The sequence below is a fragment of the Melanerpes formicivorus genome, unplaced genomic scaffold (genome assembly GCF_026170545.1).
Source record: "Melanerpes formicivorus ecotype bairdi unplaced genomic scaffold, bMelFor1.0.p_v2 SCAF_39, whole genome shotgun sequence".
In the NCBI taxonomy this organism is placed as follows: Eukaryota; Metazoa; Chordata; class Aves; order Piciformes; family Picidae; genus Melanerpes; species Melanerpes formicivorus.
This window is the reverse complement of record NW_027142391.1, coordinates 5,853,432-5,872,544: the sequence shown is the minus strand read 5'-3', so window position 1 is coordinate 5,872,544 and position 19,113 is coordinate 5,853,432. Positions and strand designations below refer to the sequence as shown.

General features: G+C 41.8%; 1 protein-coding gene across 4 annotated transcripts; it reads right to left on the bottom strand.

Moving 5' to 3' along the window:
* Positions 1–12: 12 nt before the first annotated feature.
* On the bottom strand, positions 13–18,604 carry TNFRSF8 (TNF receptor superfamily member 8). Of its 4 annotated transcripts, XM_068158462.1 has the most exons (12): positions 18,592–18,604; positions 12,680–12,825; positions 11,976–12,265; positions 8,156–8,246; positions 5,496–5,618; positions 4,928–5,083; positions 4,732–4,825; positions 3,998–4,278; positions 3,702–3,806; positions 2,022–2,047; positions 1,505–1,712; positions 13–245 (listed from the first exon to the last, which is right to left on the bottom strand). In XM_068158462.1, the coding sequence occupies exons 3-12, from the start codon at positions 12,045–12,047 to the stop codon at positions 13–15; spliced, it is 1,389 nt and encodes a 462-aa protein (XP_068014563.1). In that variant the 5' UTR covers positions 12,048–12,265; positions 12,680–12,825; positions 18,592–18,604. The 4 variants fall into 4 exon arrangements, with proteins under 4 accessions (XP_068014563.1, XP_068014562.1, XP_068014561.1 ...); XM_068158461.1 differs by lacking the exon at positions 18,592–18,604 and having other exon boundaries at positions 12,680–13,304; XM_068158460.1 differs by lacking the exons at positions 12,680–12,825; positions 18,592–18,604 and having other exon boundaries at positions 11,976–12,360.
* Between the last annotated feature and the right edge of the window lie 509 nt (positions 18,605–19,113).

The following is a 19,113-nucleotide window of genomic DNA, read 5'->3' as shown; positions in this document are numbered from 1 at the left end:
CTCAGTGGGTTATCACTTTTCAGTGGCAGTGGTGGGGTGATGAAATTCCTTTCCATCCTCCTCCACAGGAACCATCACTTCATTCCCTGGAAAATACTCTGTTTCTTGCTCTGGATAGTGCATTTCCAGTGCCTCTTCCATTTTTTCCTGGGCGTCAACATTGCTTTCGCATCCCCTAGCAGCACAGTTCTTGCCCGAAGTGGACCCCACAATAACAGTATTGGCCTTCAAGATGTATAAATTCTCTGAGGAAGGAAAAAAATAGTGCTGAGCATAGTTAACAACCACTGCTGATCCTAGAGGTGGTTTCTTTTCATCAAAAGTATTTATTTGCACTCAGTTGCTTGATTTTTTGTTTTGCTGTTGTTGTTTGTTTCTCCCTTTCTTATTTTAATCAGAAGCATGCAGATCAAGCCCCTCACTTTGAAAACACAGAATTCACTAACAAATTACAAAAGGCAGTAAGATATGCACAAATGTCAGTCATAAGCAGCAATTCATTGGGATCTGGGGAAAAGAGATATGGAGAATCCAAGTTTTGTGCTCCTACAGTTTCCAGAAACAACAATACCTGCATTAAAGGCAGCCTTTGAGCAAGGATCAGCACTGTGTGTATAACTGAGGCCTTAGGACCAGCAAAGAAACAAGTTTCTTTCCAGCAGAGAACCACCTACAAATTTTTCTGGGATAGATTTGGATCTTGTGTCCAATTTGTTGACTCCTACTCCTTTACAAAGGTAAACCAGACTTTCCTATGGCTTGGAACACTACATTTCATTCAGAAGGATGCTGCAAAGCAGACACTGTAGGTTATTGTTCACAATTGCTTGGAGATATTTGGGTATGCTAAGTCAAATCACCACATTCATCCTAGGGCCATCCATCACTCACAGAAGAAACAGAAAGGGCGTTCAAGTAAGGAAAGGTCAGCTGCCCCCTTCAAATAAACTCAGAACTGGATTTGGAAACACTGCCAGTATGTCTCATGTAGACTCTCTCAGATAACAGCTCTTCCCCTGTCAGTAAGCTTCCTTGTTTGACTTCATCTCCTACCCTGTGCCATGGTCAAAGATATTACGAGAACACATGGGAGGCAGATTTCAAGCTATACTGTGAAACCAAGAGAAGAAAATGATAGCTTAAGACAAGTGAAGTACAATTCTTATTAAGTATTACAGCATCATTTTTCAGCTAACTTGTTCTGGATTTCAAGTTTCTTCTGCAAATTTACATCTTCTGTAATGAAAAAGAGGAAGAAGAGCATTTTTCTGTCAGAAGTGACTATGGCAGATGTGAAAATAAGAAAGCATTAGATTCAAAAGGATCTAATGAAAAGAATGTACCAGAATTTGTGTGTCAAAGGGTCTGGAAGCTCAGCCCCAAATTTCATCAGAATCTTTGGACATTTTGCAGCTCACTAATGATCTCAGAGTGACATAATGTGCCCATGGTTGAAAATTTAAAAGGCAAGAGAAAAAAGAAAACACAAAATAGCAAGACTCACCAATTCTGTTATTTGTGTGGTCTCTCACTGGAGAATCGATTGGGCAGTCCAGGGCATTTCCATTGCTCTGTGTCACATCAGCCAGGCTCAGATCAGGACTAGAGGCTTTTTCTCTGCTGGAGACCAAGTTATTGTTGGTTTCGAAAGGCAGGGTTCTGTCAATTAACCCCTCCTCTTCTGGCCCTCTGTCAGCAGTCATTATGATCTCCTGACAATACAAAGAGAACAGAAGTGGGGTGAATGTGATGATTGCAATAGGTCTACAGAACCCTTCTGTGGCAGTCAGAATAACATAAGGTACTTCATAACACCACTGTCACAGGCAGTAAAAAATTCCAGAGCACCTGACTGATAGAGGAACTTCATATTAGGTTCCTGCATCACTTAAGGCTGTGTTTAAAAACAGTATTTCTCAGCTAAATTCACAGATTTTTGATGACATTTGCAAAAATGTACCTGACTCATTACTGACATTGGAATGGAAAGTGATTTGTTTGGGAATACTCTTCGCACTTACTGTATGCTTGGTCACCAGATCCGAACCTGTGAGGGAAAAAGGAAAAATTATCCAAAGAAAATTCACAGCAAGCACAAGAATGCTCTGAAAGATCACCTAGCTGTGTCCTAAGCTACTGCCCAACCCACCTGCATCATGCTTTCCTTACCACTGAGGACACACTTAGGTGACATGGTTAACATACTGCTGCCAAGACTGTGACGTCCAGCTCCCCCAAGAGCCCTTTCTGGCCATCCCTATCACTCTCCCCACAGCACAACTGGTGTTTATCTAATGAACTGATTAAACTTTCTAGATAAAGAGAAGATGGTATTATTAAAAAAAATGAAATCCTATCTTTCCACTGGGTTAACATGTTGGATCAGTTCATTGTGGGGCCAGATGAATATTAAGGGGATGGAGGAAAGGAATACTGGTGAAAGAAGAGGGGTGAGAAGAAGGAAGTGTACAGCATCCTTCTGTAGTACCATGAAGATATACAGGCTCAGGCCCACTATCTAATTTCATGCAAGAATCTTTCTTTTCAATGCCTCAGCTCTATAATGCTGCACAGTACCATTTTCTATTGTGTAAGGCAAGCAAGGAAGAAAAAAAATCCATTCTGAGAAAATTAAGCTGTACACAAGAAGTTTTGGATAGCATTCCTGGATAAATGAGTACAAGAAGCTCTGGTGTGTGGTAATTAGGAGAACCTAACAGAACAGAACAGTCACTAGGAATGGAAGTGCTGACAGAGGATTAGGTAATGGGCAAAACGTGTGTATTCTGGGGGTCTGTATAGGTTGCTATGGCTGCCACCTACGTTATTTGAACACCTCTCTCCAGTTTGAGTACCCAGGAATGCAGGGAGTGTTCCCAGTGAAGCTCTGCACCAACCCATCGCCAACTGCTCATGTCAGTGGGGGAAAGGCCCCATCTAGTGGCAGCAGGAATGGCCTCTTGCCTGTCAGCAGGGACACACATTTGACACAAAGTTCTACGATTTAAACTAAAATTCCATAAAATAAAGATCCATATTAAAACTATCCTCTTATTCTTTAGGCAGATGGATTACAATGCCTGGTCCATCAGCCACTGATCTTGAGATTTGAGCCTGGATTTGTGGGTAGTGAAGAAATGCAGATGCGCTGATAGAAGAAATCAGTCATTTGGCAAAATTCACTACAGGCTCTAACAGCTTCTCCAAACCTACAGGTCTATAACCAACCTACAACGTGCACATCCTGCTTTCAATAAAGGAGGGAATGTGGTTCTGCAGGCACATCCCACAGCTAACAATGCTACAGAGAGTCAGCATCAACAAAAGTCACTCTTCCTCTTGTGCTCAAAGTCCAGTCCTATCACAGGAATCAACAAATACTCACAAAACACCTCAGGCATCATTTGATATTAGTGTCTGTGCTGAGAGGAAAAACCACTGGTTAACCCTTTCCTTACTCAGCTTGCAGCATCTCCACACATAAATGCACAGCTGCCTCAGTCTTTCTCTCATGTTCTCCAGCATGCCACATAAAGAGTTCTCCTAGGATCCTTATCTGGCCCACCTTCACCAGGCTGCACTCAACATTCTCTTCCCCAGTGACCTCCACAAAACTCTGGGATATTTGAGTTCCCAGATGGCATACACTTGTATGCTACATGTTCCACTATATGCTCTGCATTACAGCTTTAAAAACTCACTCTTTGCTTTGAGGATGAGCTTCTTGCAAACTTTCCATTTCCAGAATAACAGCATGGCCACAAGCAGCACTACTGTGGAGAGAACCACTGCCCAGAGAACTGGACCTGTGGCACAGAAAGGGAAAGGGAGGGCAGGAAAGGTTAAGAAAGAGCAAAGGGGAACTATTAGTACACCTACATGATTGGACATGGACCCATGGAGTTGTAGGGGGTTTGCAGGAAGTTCCCACATAAAAATTGTGTTTGTCAAAGATACATCCCAATAAAACATGTAGACAGAGTAAATGCTTTGTTACCTGCTGTGGTTGTTTCCCCCCTGGCTGAGGTGGGAAAAGTGCCAGCCAGAGCTTTCTCCTCAGGAGTTGAACTGGGGTTTTCAGCTGCTGTAGCACTTAAAAGGATACTAACAGTGGTCACCAGGTTCTCCTTAAAACCCTGCAGGTCACCGTTACTTGTGTCATTGCTGAATCTCACGGACAAAGTGCTTGGGGTGAGGTAGGTGGGCAATTGGTCCCGGCAAACCTGATCATGTGTGGCATTTCCTTCAGTTAGTGCTACTTTGTTTAACTCAGCACAGCTGAGGAAGGAAAGAGAACAAGGTATCAGTGCTAGAGGAAAACTTCCATGGTACATGAGAGGAATATTTTCCGTATGACAAAGATTCCTTTGGTCACTTCTGTTCCACTTGCATTTACTGTTTTCAGTGGGAAAGTCATCAACCACCTTCTTGCCCATGTGGCATTAATTCTTGACCTGGATGCATACTCCATACTCACATCTGTGTATAACTCCACCGTACTTAGTGAACTGAAAATGAAGCAAGAGGGGATTTCTCCCTCCCCACCTTCCTCCAGTACTGAGCTGTGCAAGAGGTATAAAGAAAGACCTTCTAAATTCTGCACACAGACCCAAAGCTATTCCATTGCCTCCAAGATAAATGTGTATACTTTGCACCAGACATGACAGGTGTCCCTTTTGGTCCTTTAATTAATTTTAATTAATTACTTACTTTAAAGAACTACTGACTTACTTGGTGTGGGGCTTGCAGATGTCAGTGCTAGAGTTTTGATCAGAGAAGGTCCCAGAAGGGCACTTTTCACAAGTAACATCATTCGTTGAGGTGCCTGAATAAAAATAACGACTGAGGACTGATTGACCAAAATGCATCAGGTCCAGGCCTATGGCCAAGGTCGGGAAAGGTAATCTAGCCAGGCAGGAATTCCCACCTCTGACTTTGACTCCAAAACCAGGCTTGCAAACAGTGTGCTGCTGGCATCGGGAGCAGCTGTACAGGACAGAGGTCTGACAGAAGAGGCCTGGTCGGCACTCACAGACGCGGCTGGAGTTGAAGGAGCAGGGCTCTTTCTCCACAAGGTCAGGTTCTGGGGGAAGAAACAGACATTCTAACAAAGGGAAATGCAAAGCAGGGGCCAAAGCTGAGCAAACACCAGCTCAAAGGCTCAGGAAGCAGCACAGGCTGCTGTCACCCTTCATGATGGCAAATTAAGTCCTGAATAATTGGAGGATTGGGTAGACAAGAGCTTGTGATATAAGGCAGAGAGCAGAAATCAGACCTGGACAGGATTGGATGAATGAATTTTTGGTAGTCCCAGGTCACACAGGAAGCAATATTGATAATGTGCAAGGCAGCATTTCATTTTGCTCTCTAAATCACTAACCAAGGATGGCTAATTTTGCTGCTGGAAATTCTAAGTGAATCAAATATAAATAAAAAATGTAACTAAAATATCTAGAGAGACTGCAACTGTGAGGTATGTGTGAGGGAAAGCAAACCTGCACATGATACACAAGCATCACATTGTGGTTTTCTGGATGCTTCTTTCACATACTGATCAGGTCCACATCTCATGCAGTCTTCTTCTGGGTCTCTAGGACATGCTCTCTTTTTAACAGAGCCTGGAGAAGAAAAACAAAATGCAGGATGCTTGTTCAGAATCAAAGGAGACAAGCCTCCTGAAGTTCTTGTATGCTCATTTAGACACCACTGCAGTCTTCTCTTTGTTCCTGTCTCTTGGTTACCTTGCCTATTTTTGCCTTTCCCCTTCCAGTCTGAAGGGATCACAACTGTCCTGTGACAGCACCACTGTGCATGGCATTATCACAGCATGGACTGCTGCAGAACAGGCATGTTGCAAGACATTTGCTGACAGCTAGGAAAGACTACCAAGTCTGCAGTGAGGGCAATGTTGTCCTGACATTGCTAAGTTCCAAGGAAATTGTTTTCTTCTTGGCTACAGCAACCAAGTCCTGATATTTTGCTAACTAAGACATCACTTTTCCTTTCAAAAGTTGCCAGAATCACCCATCTGCAGACAGATTTCTCCAGGGGCAATCATGTTTGGAGCAGGAGGTTACAAGATGGTACTTCTTGTGCTGTGCTGTGTATCGCCCCAGCAGGTTAGTAGTAGATCACTTTCTGAGCAGTCCTGCTGGTTTGATGGTTGCCTTGACAGTTGTGAGATGGTCTTGGTTTCCTTTTTTTTTCCTTAAACAAATCAAATTACATAAGTATGGATTGCTGATGCTGGATGTTTGTGCTATACACCTTCTCTGCCCAACACTACCAAATCACCAGGACTCTTTGCTCACAGTTTGCAGTTACACTACCCTGGATCTCAGACCTTCTGTGTCCATGCAGTATGCATAAGTTGAGCAGCTGGCCTTGCCAGGAGGTGGAAATAACTACCAGAGGGTAAGGAACAGCAGAAGTTGCAGAAGCAAAAGTAAAAAGTAAAGCAGCAACAAAAAGACAGGAAGAGTTGAACATTTTGCACGTGGAGAACAGGAGAGAAACAAATCTCAGTTTCAGCATCCAGCCTGCATCACCCAAGCACAAAGAGTTAACCAGGGAGGGAAAAACTGGCAGGGAAATAACTCACCTACTCTGTATTTTGGCAAGCATGATGTAGGAGTGCAGGTAAAAACAACTGTGCTATATTTGGCTCACTAAATACCACCAGACAAGTGTAAACCACATCACTCCCACCTCCTCAAAACTACTCTTCTGATACTATTCTAGACATCAAGGTGGGGACTGATTGTTGAACCTCAGCAGTCAAGCTGCACGTGTCTCATTTTCCCCTTCCTCCCCCAATGAGCCCAAAGCTTTAACTTCAGTTATTTGAGATTTCCTGTACACATGGTCCCACCCTTGGGGGATGTGTGCCCCAGGTGCAATGGCTTTGAAGCTTGCCTAACAGTCTTTTGGTGCCGCTCTCCACTGACTGTGTTCATAGCCCAAGAACCAGAAAAAAGCCTGAGCAGAAAGGAGTATCAGCTGCCATCACCTGAACAGAAAATGGTACTGAAAGTAGATGAAAAAAGTGGCTTAAGTGGTTTGCTTTCGTATGTGAATTCAGTCACTCCTGAAGATTTGCTGATAACTGTGGGTGGGAAATTATGTTCAGTGTTGACTGCAGCACTATTTTGTGGAGCTGGATAGCTGATTTTAAGTTTAAAACAAACAAAAAAAACCCAAACCCAAACAAACAAAAAAAAAAAAGGTAAAAAAACAAACATAAAGAGAATAAATAGAAGGGAAGTGGAAGGAAGATTAAAATTAAAAAGGATTCTTATGAGCCTGTTGTGTGAAGGAGGATGTGAAGAGATGTCCAAGACTGGCTTGAGGATGTAGCAAAAAAATTAATGTCAAAAATAAGCAGAGGTGAGGTGATTGAGATGGGTGGCTCTCTACAGGCAGATGTAAATCGGATCTCTGCTCTTCACCAGACCTCACTAGGACATTTGTCATTGTGGGAGAGCTTTTGCAAAGCCTGGTTTTGAAGGAGAAAGGCAAAACATTTCTCTAAGTAGAGACTGGGGATGGTGGAGCCCCACAAAATGCCCCATTTGATGCGGGGGTTTCTGGCCAACAGGGGGAGTTTCAGACATTTCCAGAACTTGTCTCACGAAGGTGTTTCCTGCTTCTGACCTTTATGTGTTCTGAGTCACAGCCAGCTTTTTAAAGCTCTCTGCGTCCCTTGACAAAGGGCTGTTCCCTCTCTGATGTGAGACACTTTCTAAACGGTTTTGACTAGAAGGATAATGGCAGATTTTCCATACCTCCATTTCATAGCTTTTTGTCTCTGATGAGAAACTTGCCTAATTTCACTGCAGTATTTCACACCCTGCAGCAAGCTGAAATGAATTCTTAGACCTGCCTTGTTCTAGCCACTTTGAAAGTGTCAGCTGATAAAATCACACAAAAGATCCTAGCAAGTTATCCTGTTTGCAGTTCACAGACTGTTTGCATTCAGACCAAAGAGGAGCAGGGCAGTAGTGAACAAGTTCACATCTGAATGTATATTAGCTAGTGATTGATGAAATTGCACTTTTCTTCAGGTACAAAATGCAATTCTGCAGACACCCATGGTTCCTGCTATCTCTACAAGAAATGCTTCGTGGCATTGTGGCTGAATGCCAAACATACTGACCTGAGGGACACTGGTAACAGCAGCTTTGCAAAGTTTCATCATAGAACCAATTCTTAAGCGTATCGCAGGAATGAGATGGGGTTAATGATGTCTAGAAATCAAAACAGACAAAAGGCACAGTTAGAAAACAGTTAGTTGTGTATTAGATCCCATTCTCTGTCTCAAGTGATGGTAGGGGAAAATGCACAGCTTTTTGAAAGTTCAAGTTTCCCCAGCACAATCCTTCCTGTTGCGTACAAGCTGAAGCAAAGATTGCAGTGCTGAGTGTATTTAGCAACAAGTCAATATTCTCAGTTTCCAAGAGATTACACTGCTAGGCTTTTTTCTGATAAGAAAATCTGATTTTTTAATTTGGCATCTCCCTTAATAATCCCCTAAAACTACTATCTGAATTTCAGTTTCAGTATGTGCTACAAGGTGTAAATTTTTTGGTAAAGGCTCAATCAGCAGCCTCCCCAGAGATTTTCCCACACTATACTGGTAGTAGAACAGTTAAATATTTCAGAAAGCCTGCATCTCACTTTCTGCAGATGAATTTCCCATTGGCCTTGGAAATAACACCTACTGTCTCTTGCTGCCTCTTGATGCAGTGCTGAATCTTACTACCTGACTACTTTCACAGCTGTATTCTCCTGTTTAGTGTGCTGTTCATGTCACAGCAGGACCATAAAACACAGAAGTTATTTAACTTGCCCCAGGTTATGTCAGAAAACAGGAACTTTCAGTCAAGGAGGAAATTAACAAAAGGAGAAGAAATAGAAACATATTGAAACCATTAGGTTGCGTGGAGCTGCAGCACTAGAGCTGAGAAATCCCTTTTGAGACATGTAAGCATTTTTTCTAGCTTCCTGCACAAGCAGCAGAGGTCTGCTTGCTCAGCCTTACTCACATCAGGTTTATGAATGTGCACCCTGCATTTTAATTTTCTGAAGAGGAAGCCCTAGATTGTAGAAAAGAAAGAGGAATCTCCTTGCATCTGCATGAAGAAGCACCCTGGTTGCCAGCCACTCTGAGGCTACACTGAATAACAGGAAATGAGATGAAACCAGTCTCTAGTCAAAGGGTTATGCGGGAGGCACTTCAGTGATATGAATTAACTAGTTCTATGAAGAGAGTGCAAGAACAGCATTCTGACTGTAGCTAAGCCATACAGGATTAGTTTCTTTCTACGAGCTATGGGATGTCACCACAAAACCTTCATCTTCTCTTCCTGGTTCTCCTGGGAAACCAACTCTGGTTGCAAATGATGTTGAATTTGCGATTGGGGTGGGAACAAAATTCTTGACTGACTTATGCAGCATGTAAGTGTACAGCTTATTTAACTGTCTCTTTTGGGGTTTAAACAATGGAATAGTGTCTGTGTAAAGTGTGAGGGAAAGGCTGCTTTTGAAAAAGTTACCTTGTCTAAAATCCTAAAATCAGGAATTTAGGATTAGATTCTGCCCTCAGTTACAGCAATACAAACTCTAATGGTCATCTGCACCTGGTGCTGTGATAAATTACTGCATGGACTATGCATACATGCTGCATAAATTATGAAAATACACACACAAAAGTACTCAACCTTTACTCTTTCCTTTCCACAAGAGGGCAGCTATATACTACAGGCAGCTGCACCATACCTGACCTCTGCAGCTTCCCAGCAAATGCTGCTTTCTAGTTGTAAGCACAGCTTCCAAGCTACCTTTACTGTTTATAGACCCAAGCCCAAGGTACTCTGCTCTAAAAACAAGTCACTTTAACAAACCATGGCACAGTTTCTATAGCTGAAAAAACATTTCCTTCTCTGGTATTCCAGTTTAAATAATGGCAATGGTAAAGATGGTGCTGAATTCAGTGGGCTACTCCTCAGTTCAGTCAGGACAAGGTTTGACTCATTTATTTATGGCCTTTCAAGCACGTAGTAAAAAAGTGATGGTGAGGCAGAGTAAGAAATCAGCTTGCCACAAATGAGCTGTAAGTCAGGAAGAAGGCATGTTACAGTAAAAAAAAAAAATCAATCTTCTACCAGCACTGGCTATTCTAGAACTGACTAACAGCCCAGCAAAACAGTCAACTCCATTTCAAGCTTCTGTCCAGATTCTGACAGTACAAACTAAGCTGATGATCTAAGCCTTCAAGTAGTTGAGCTTCATCTACTTCATGGTAAAGACATTATTAACAAGTGAGAGTTAACTCAGTATTAAACAAAACCCAAACTGCAGACTCAAGTGAGGTAGGATATGGTTTGAAATATGACCAATAAGCTGTGACCTGCTCACTTTAAACAGTATCATCTGTATTGTGCTAGCAGTAAAAGCAAGTACTGATGTCAGAGAGGCAAGGCTAAAAGCAAATGAAAAGCCAGTTTCTCATGCCAGCAAGATCTACACCTCAACTGTACATGCTGATGATTTTGCAGTGAGTCTGAATGCTGACAATGGATATCAGAAAACCAAATCTGCTCTTTACTCCATTTTGTGAGCAAACCACCAAAACTGATGTCAAACAGCAAAAATACCTTCTTGCTTTGTTTTGGTTTTCCTGTCACATCTCTCAAAGCAGTTTGTGTTCAGCAAACTGGACAAACTTATTTTAATTCCCTCCTAAATATTCCTCAGGTGAGGAAGGACTGCAGATTCTGATCCCACAGAAGAACAGTGATCTCTTTATGTTTCAGAAAGGCAACAGTGGCAGACCAGAGAAGCAGGGCAAAGTAGAGCAAGCTTGCAATGTGGGAGGGGAAATTACAACTAAAGAGACAGGACAAACTCCTACTCTTACCAAAAGAGCCAGGAGGATTGCTTTCAAGTGTCTGTGAAGAGGTTACAGGACTTGGTTATTTTCAAAGATTAATTAGAGTCATTTCTTGTAAAAAAAATCTGCAGGCAGCCCAAGTGGTGTGTTATATCCTTCAGTTACAATGCACAGACAGGTATCTTTGGCTAATATATGCTCCTACTTCCACTGCAAGGGAAAATGGCCAGTTTCAGGGTCTAACACCATATGCAGTTACTAACCTGCCTGTGCAAAGAGCCTCTGTGAGTGATTTTATTAATGTATTGTTTTTTTCAAGAAAAAAGTGTGTGCATAAGTGTGAGCCTGGGAAGTCACATGGATTTATGCCAGGGGCTAAGGACTTGCTGCCTCGTGATCCACTAGAGAGGAGGAGTGAAGTGGGGCAGGGGGTGAAGCAAAGCCACAAGAGATGATATGATCTGAGCAGGGAGCTAGCTTGCATGTATATGGGCTATGTCTATTTTAAGTCAAGCTGATGCAGAAATAGTACCCCATTCAAGAGGAAGCCAGTGTCGGAGGGGTGGGTAGTTATAAAGAGGAATGTATTTTATTGTTTTATTTGATTTCACACCTTTCAATTTGCCAGCCCTGACTCACATCAGCTGAGTGAAGAGAAGCTCTCTACAACCAACCTCTGCAAGGAAAGTGCCTGTATCAGTGCACCTGGCCATCCAGGCAAAAAGAAAATCCACTCACACAAACAAACCAGAACAGTCCCCCCACCTCTATCAAAGCTTTCCTCATTCCCAGGCATGACGTTCCTGAAGGTGCAGCAACACTATCAATGCCAACAAAAAGATGCAGATCATAGATAGTATCTCCTGCTCCTACTTGCAAAGTTCCCAGAGAAGGCAAACTCTCCTGGCAGCTCTGCTCTACACCTTTATCACCCTGTTTCACCACAAAGCCCGTGTCTGTGGATGCCCACCTCCCAGCACCCAGCCTATAGGTAGGATAGTCCTGCAGCCCAGTTTTCCCCCAGACCTCTCCCAGGCTCCTGCACCCTCACGGGCTTCAGGATCCTGGTTCCACTCTACCTTACCTGTGGAGCTGTCTGGATATCATGAAGAAGGAGAAAGAGCCACAGTCCCAGTGCCAGGCTGCAGGCAGCCATCTGTAGTGGTGTTAAATCTCTCTAGCTCCCAGCATCGCAGGGTAGACAGCCAGGTTGCTCCTCCTGGAGGCTGAGATTCTCCCAGGGTCCAGCCTGGTCTTGCTCCTTGTCTGTTCATTCAGTCCAGAGCCATTCCATCTGTTCAAGACTAGCAGGAGACAGGCTTCGAGGCTCAAGCAAGCTGAGAAAAAATTTTGAAGGAAGGGGGAGGAAGAGGGCTGCCCAAGAAAGAAAGGTTAAAAAAAAAGAACAAAACAAAACCACGTAAATCACTAGTCCCAGAGCTGTTGGGTTTCTCCACACATCAGGGTTGTCACAGGAGGTACAGGATGGTTGTGCTGAAACACAGCCTCCTGAGTCATGTAGGCTGCCCTCAGAGAGCTCTTCACCACCCCAAAGCCTTGGCTAGGCACAAGTCCAAGCCCAGCCCCATGCATTCACCACATTCTCAATAGCTACAACTCGAGAGAGTTCCCAGTAAGAAACACACATTTTTGCAGTACAGTCATATTTACTGCTGTTTGGGTGAGTGTGTGAAAGCTCACAACTGACCAGGGTGACTCCACAATGGTTTAGACTTTACTTAAACAGCAACATACTACAAAGCATCCTCTTGAGAACCCTTCTCTTACCTCCAATCCCACATGAAATCAGTTCCTGCTCCTTTGGACTGCCACTCATCATTTCACTCTCATTTGTTACTCTGGATAATGTTTCTTGGCTCTGGTGCCCAGAAGGATTTCAGTTGGTTTAAGACGTTTATGCTTTCTTATCTGCCCTAAATGTTTCATCAAAAGTAGAAGTTAGCCACTTCAAAGGGGGAAAAAAAGGTAGACTGCCTTGAAAACCTCTCTGAGATTCTCAGGAAAATAATGAGAATTTGAATTCTCACACCCATGGTTTCTTGCTTCTCACCCTTATCAGCAAAAATCAATGAGAAAAGACTGAAGTGGGATTATTGATTATGAAAATGGATTATTTTATTAAAGATCCACAGCTACCTCTGCCATTGCAACAGAGTACCAAAGATGAGTGCATTTCCTGAGGACCCTGAGATGATGTTAATACTTTAAGCCACAGCTCTAACTCTAGTTTTTTCACTAACTGCCTCACTTTCTTTCTCCAGAATATCATCTTACAAACCCAGTGTTTTCAGAACATTGCATACCCTGTATTTGATACATGAACCTAATGTCCTTCCTTCACTCTCTCAGGTTACTTCTCAAGTTCTAAGCTCCCTTAGCTAATAAAAGTGATTCTGGTAGGTATGCTTTTAAAGTCTACAGACAAATAAGTATCTGAATGTCCAAATATTCCTGATTAAATAATGGGCTAGAAAACATCTTCAGTGTGTGCAATAATATGCCATTAGGCAATTATCCCAATTAATGAGTGCAGCTTCAGGTGACACAGTAGTCAGGACAATTGGTAAGCTGTTTGACTTCCTTTTGTTTTTTATTTTCTGATCAGCTCCTATCTAAGCTTTTCTAGCAAAAGGACAGGAACCAGCATACAACACAGCCTGGAAACTTTTCACTTCTGTAAGTCATACCACTGAGGTCAACGTGCCTGATAAAACAACTAAGTATTTCAATACCAAAAAAAAAATGTGTGTGAAAGACTTTGCCTGGACTGGCAACATGGAGAAAAAAACAGCAGCTGAAATGAGCATACTGAGCATTTTGTATACAATGTATACAAAATGTAAACAGTGCTAGGAATTTTTACACCCAATCAAATTTGGCTAAGGATGCAAGGTCATTAATTATACAAATTTACATAGCAGCTGACTTGGGTTGAGAGTTAAGATTCCAGGAATATTCTCACTAAGGGGAAAGGTTGTGGTGGATGACCAGTGTTCCTCAGAAGAATCTATCTTACACATCCAAACCCAGACTTTCCAGTTGCCATCCTTCTTAAAACTTCTTGTTCTTAAATTCACTCTTGATTGAATTGGACATTTTCAAGGATGGAAAGTAGAAAGGGCTTATTGCTGCTGGCTTTTCAGAAAGGCTATTACATCATAGGACTGTAATAAAAAAAATCATAGTCTGTAGCAAAAGCAACAGCCATTGAAAGAGTGAAGAGGTTGTTGAATAGCAGTGTTCTGTTTAAAACGGAATGCAGTAAGTCAGCCTTGCTGTGTTTTGATTTAAAACACAACGAAAGGGGCTTTCCAAAATAAGCCCTATCAGTAACTGGAAGAAGCACCTCTCTTTTATAACAAACCCACACTACTGTTCTCTAAATGCAGCCTGCATTTCCTAGAAAATAATTATCTGTTATTATGAAAAAAGTAAATAAAGCAGAACAAATAGAAGCAAACAACCAGCCCCTACTTCCCTGTTCTTCCATCAGAGGACAATGCCCACACCAGAAAAACAATGGGGAAAGCCCCTGTGAGCATTCTATTACTTATAGAATCATAGAATCCTAGAATAGTTTGGGTTGAAAGGGACCTTGAAGATTATTGAGTTCCAACCCCTCTGCCACAGGCATGGACACCTCCCACTAGACCAGGCTGCTCAAGGCCCCATCCAGCCTGGCCTTGAACACATTTGTTTGATTACACATGTTTGTGTCTAACATCTGACTCTCCTTCTGGTTTGAATGTTAAAGGTAGCAATGCCCAAAGACAAGGCTGCTTTTAAGTATTTTAGTTAATGCTGAACTTAGCTAATGCTTAAGTAATTTTTACACTGGGTATCCAAACTGTGTGGATCATCTGTGTTGCATGGAGTTAAGGTGGAAGGGAATAGAGCAAGTATTGCAAGTCGTTTAATACCTGGAGCAAAAGAACGTAGACACAGCTAAGTCATCTGCCCAAGACATTCCTTCAGCACTGTCTATTCATTGTTCTGCTCCCAGTGGCAGCCTTTTATAGAGCGTATTCATAAAATACTACAGGAGCAGCACTGCTACACACATGCTCACACAAAAGCACTTAGCACACTATTTTCTAGAAGTGGCTGATTTTAGTCTCATATTTGAGTCTCACTTTTGGCATAGCTCCTTGTGTTTTAAAATATTTATGTTCAGTTAATATGTAGCTGTGGAAAAAAACCAACCCAAAACAACAAACCACAAAATGTCATCTGTAAACAACTGTCAAACAGCTAAAGGAGACCATGAAATTTAAAAGCACAGATATTAAAATAATCTTGCCTAAAATCTGTAGTTCAATGTCTGTCAGTGTTGCTATTTAACACATTGCAGTGTGCTTCTTAGCTAGATCAAACACCATCAGACACTAACAGTTCATGAGGAGCCTCAGTACTACCACAGGCAGTGCTCTTTGGGATATGTGCTACCATAGAGGGGGGGTCACAGAAAAGGTGGAACCCTTAACAAATTAAAAAAGAAACATGAAGGTATTTACTGTAATAAATCCCCCAAAATCTCATGGCTGAAGGAAAGAAGTCACCAGAAATTACTTTCTTGATACCTCTCTTGATCTGTTTATACTTTTTAGAAATGGGAGAACTCCCTTCCTTAGGATCATGGAATCTGAAGCTCGAGTAACAAGAGACAGGGAGAGCTGTCAGGATCCCACATATTTTAGGCATTGTGAGTGCAGTAAACATACTGAACTTACCTGGAAATCTTTCAGTATTCCGAAGAGAGCAGACAGGAGGGAGGGAGAGCAAAACTGGTGCAATGTCATCTCATTGGGAAACATCACTTAGCAAGTGAGAAATCTAAGTCTGAGCTGGCTGAGGCTGACAGTATTTGAACTTGTCTGAATGTGTCCAAAGGAATAAAATCTCATTTGTGCCAAGTATGTCACAGACTGGCAAAATTCTCTCTCTGTGCCACTCTGGTACTGATACTTATTTTCTGGCATGAACACTTACCTTATTCTTAGTATTAAATATTTGTCAATCCATTTAAATTGCTCCACTAATCAAATCATTCTGCAATACCAAATGCATTGCAGGTGCTCTTGATAACATGACTTGTAGAACTCTGTTGATTTAGCTATTTACCTTGGCATATTTGTTCACTGTGATCAGCAAAGATGGTATGAAGCTCTTGTTGCATACTTGTTGAAATGTAGCAGCACCTTAAAATGAGAGTTCCCAGCAGGAAAAAACTCGCTTATGATGAGCTGGGGTCATAATAAAATCCCAATACATAGGGGAAATCCTAAGTAATTTCAGTAACTGTAGTTTCAGTAGATATAAATTCTCACAGGATGTTTCTGGTCTTTAGTAAAAATAATAGAAAAAGCAATCATCTTCCTTGATTTATAGAACATTTCAGACAGAGGCAAACCACCAATCTAAAATAAACAAAGAGACAAACTCCTCTTTGTCTGCAGCTTGGGACTTTTGCCTCAATCTGTGTTCTTACTGAGCACAGACAATTTCTTGCCAATTAATGAACAGCCTAAGGAAGGAGATGTATCCTGGTCTGTCCCCAAGCAATGATAAGGTTACTTTTTTGGTAATGCTTGGGTCTTTTCTCTATTACAGAATATAAGGTCAAAAAGTATATTTGTGAAAGAGCCAGTTCCTGACTGTGGGAAGCTCAGAATTGCTATCAGTGTCAACTGATTTTGCTGACTCCATGCAAAAGCTGCTGGAAGGGTTCTCCAGACAAAGAACCTGGATGCACTGGAGAAAAAGAAGCTTCTTGGCTCATAACAGTCTTCCTGCAAGAAGTCTAGCTTCAGCTGAGGTCTATATACCCTATGCCTCAAAACCCACTGACTCCATTCATTCCATTCCCTATTTTCCATTCCAGATACTTGCACTCCTCAGTTCAATAGTACAATATATGGTAGTGCCAGGCTCTGGCCTGCCAGAAGCAGCAAAGTCACTCTTTGAATGGTTATGCTTAAAAATTAAATGTTCTGGAAGCATAACTGTGTACTTCTACTACCAGAAATGTGGAGTCGGTGTTTACATGCAAAATAGAAACAATGATATCTCTTCCATTTTAGTCACTTTTTGATTGGGCTCAGTCATTCAGAATTTTGACTGAAGCAAAAATTTAAGCAGTTAAAAAATGTGACAGACTGATCATGGCAACAATAATTATCAATTAGACTTTTTACAGCTGTAACTTTAACATAAAATTGATGTGGATGACAACATCTTGTAACTCTGTTTTTGTTATCTCCACTAACAGCACTACTTCACATAGAGTACACACATATATACACATATATAAAATAACTGAAGTTAAAAAGGGATCTTCATAAGATGTCTTTTTCTGGTGCACAGCAGCTTCAAATCTAAAGTGCACTTTGAGTCAGACTGAAAAATGAGAAGAGCTGACAGAGAACACAGCGCTCTCAGGAAAGACTTGGCTTCCATGAAAGAAACCAAAACCAGATCACAGAATTACTATGCCCACAGGCTGGCTGAGAGAGAGAGCCTTAGAAGAAAGATCACGTCATGTCTGTATTTTCAGCAATTCTGACTACAGCTTCTGGTGTGCTAGATTGGCACATGTCATTCTCCACAGAAAAAGCTTATGACAAAGATGTTATCATTCAAATGTCATTTGAATATGCTATTATTCAAATGTCATTCTTCCCATACCTTGCTAGAAGGACAGGCTGACAGTGGTTCAGGAAAAGCCACATGAAGATTACAGCTGTGAAGAAAGTGGTGGGTAATAAAGGTTGCACAGGTAACACTGGATGAAGACTGAAGTATTTGGAAGATCCTTTATGCCCTTTCTTCACACTGCCTTAGCACTGGTTTAAATTTAAAGCAAAAGTCTTTTTTGCAGCTCACTGGCTGGACTAATCATACTCTACATCTAAATGACCCACAACAGAATCGTTTTGTTTGTGCCTCTCCCCCCACATCCAGTTTGTGCACTGGTACAAATGAATCCATGAGCACTAGCTTTGGCTTTCACTTAGTCTTATCTTGTGTCAAAGTCTTTGTCTGGAGTTCTGCAAAGCTCATGGTCTCCCCTGCTAACCAAAAAGTGCAAGAAGGCTTCTATAAAGCCAGCAGTTACATGAAAGGGCTGGTAAAAAGCAAGTAACTTAGCACATACTTGCCTTCCAGCTAGCAGGTTTCTAAATGTGCAGTATGTCCACATAGCTGATAAGCAGCAGGCAGTTTGCAGTAAATTCACACCTTTTTTATTGCACAGAAATTGCCCTCATATAGAAAGTCTACCTGAAATAGTATATATAATCAAAGAAGCACGCTTAAGGTTTATATTGTTTGATTTTGGCTGCATTCTTTGTGTGTGTGGTCTTGAACTTTGCCTGGCACTTAAAAGATCTTGAGTTTCAGCTACTTAAAAGTCGTCAGACTCTGAAGCATCAGAGCAGAACAGTTATGACAGATTATGCCTCAGCTTAAATTCTGGAATTCCCTACTAAAAGGTAACTCTTGTATCAGGAATGTGCCCATTGAGAAGCCACAAAAGTCTGCCAAAACCCGACTGGCCTAAAGCCTCATCAAATTCCAACCCTGCAGAAAGTTGATGGTGAATACATTTGATGTTCAGTGGGGAGACCTCTAATGAATTCCTCTCTAGGCATTCTCAAGGCACTCACAGCACCCCAAGTTACCTCTAGTGCAGTATCTTCACATCACTGAATTCCCACATGGAGTTTCAGAAGTAAATCCAAACCTCCTCTATAGCAATTTCTTCTCATCAGTATATGATCAGGAACTGGAACTGAGAAGAGGAAGCCTATCTCCTCTGCTTTCAAGGAGACCTTCAAAGTGAGATTTTGGAAAGAATACATATAGATTTGGATTTGGACAGAATACATATAGAGGACAAAGAATCAATTGAAGGGATCAGAAAACATGGAGTAGAAGAAACTCACAAGTAGGACTGGAGAGGAAGGACACCAGCTCACTAGGAAGACAACTGGTGAGGGAAGCTTGGACTAATTGGATACTGCAAATAAAAACCATGTTAAGGAGTGAGCATGTGCAAAGAAGCTTTACTGCTAGCATTTCTTAACTTATGAGTATCAGATGTACATTTTTAATGTACTCCAGTCTAGATGTTAGTTAGTAGAGATTTATTAAAACTAAAACCTAACCCCTAAGATCCAGTTTTCACCTACAGTTTTGAAAGA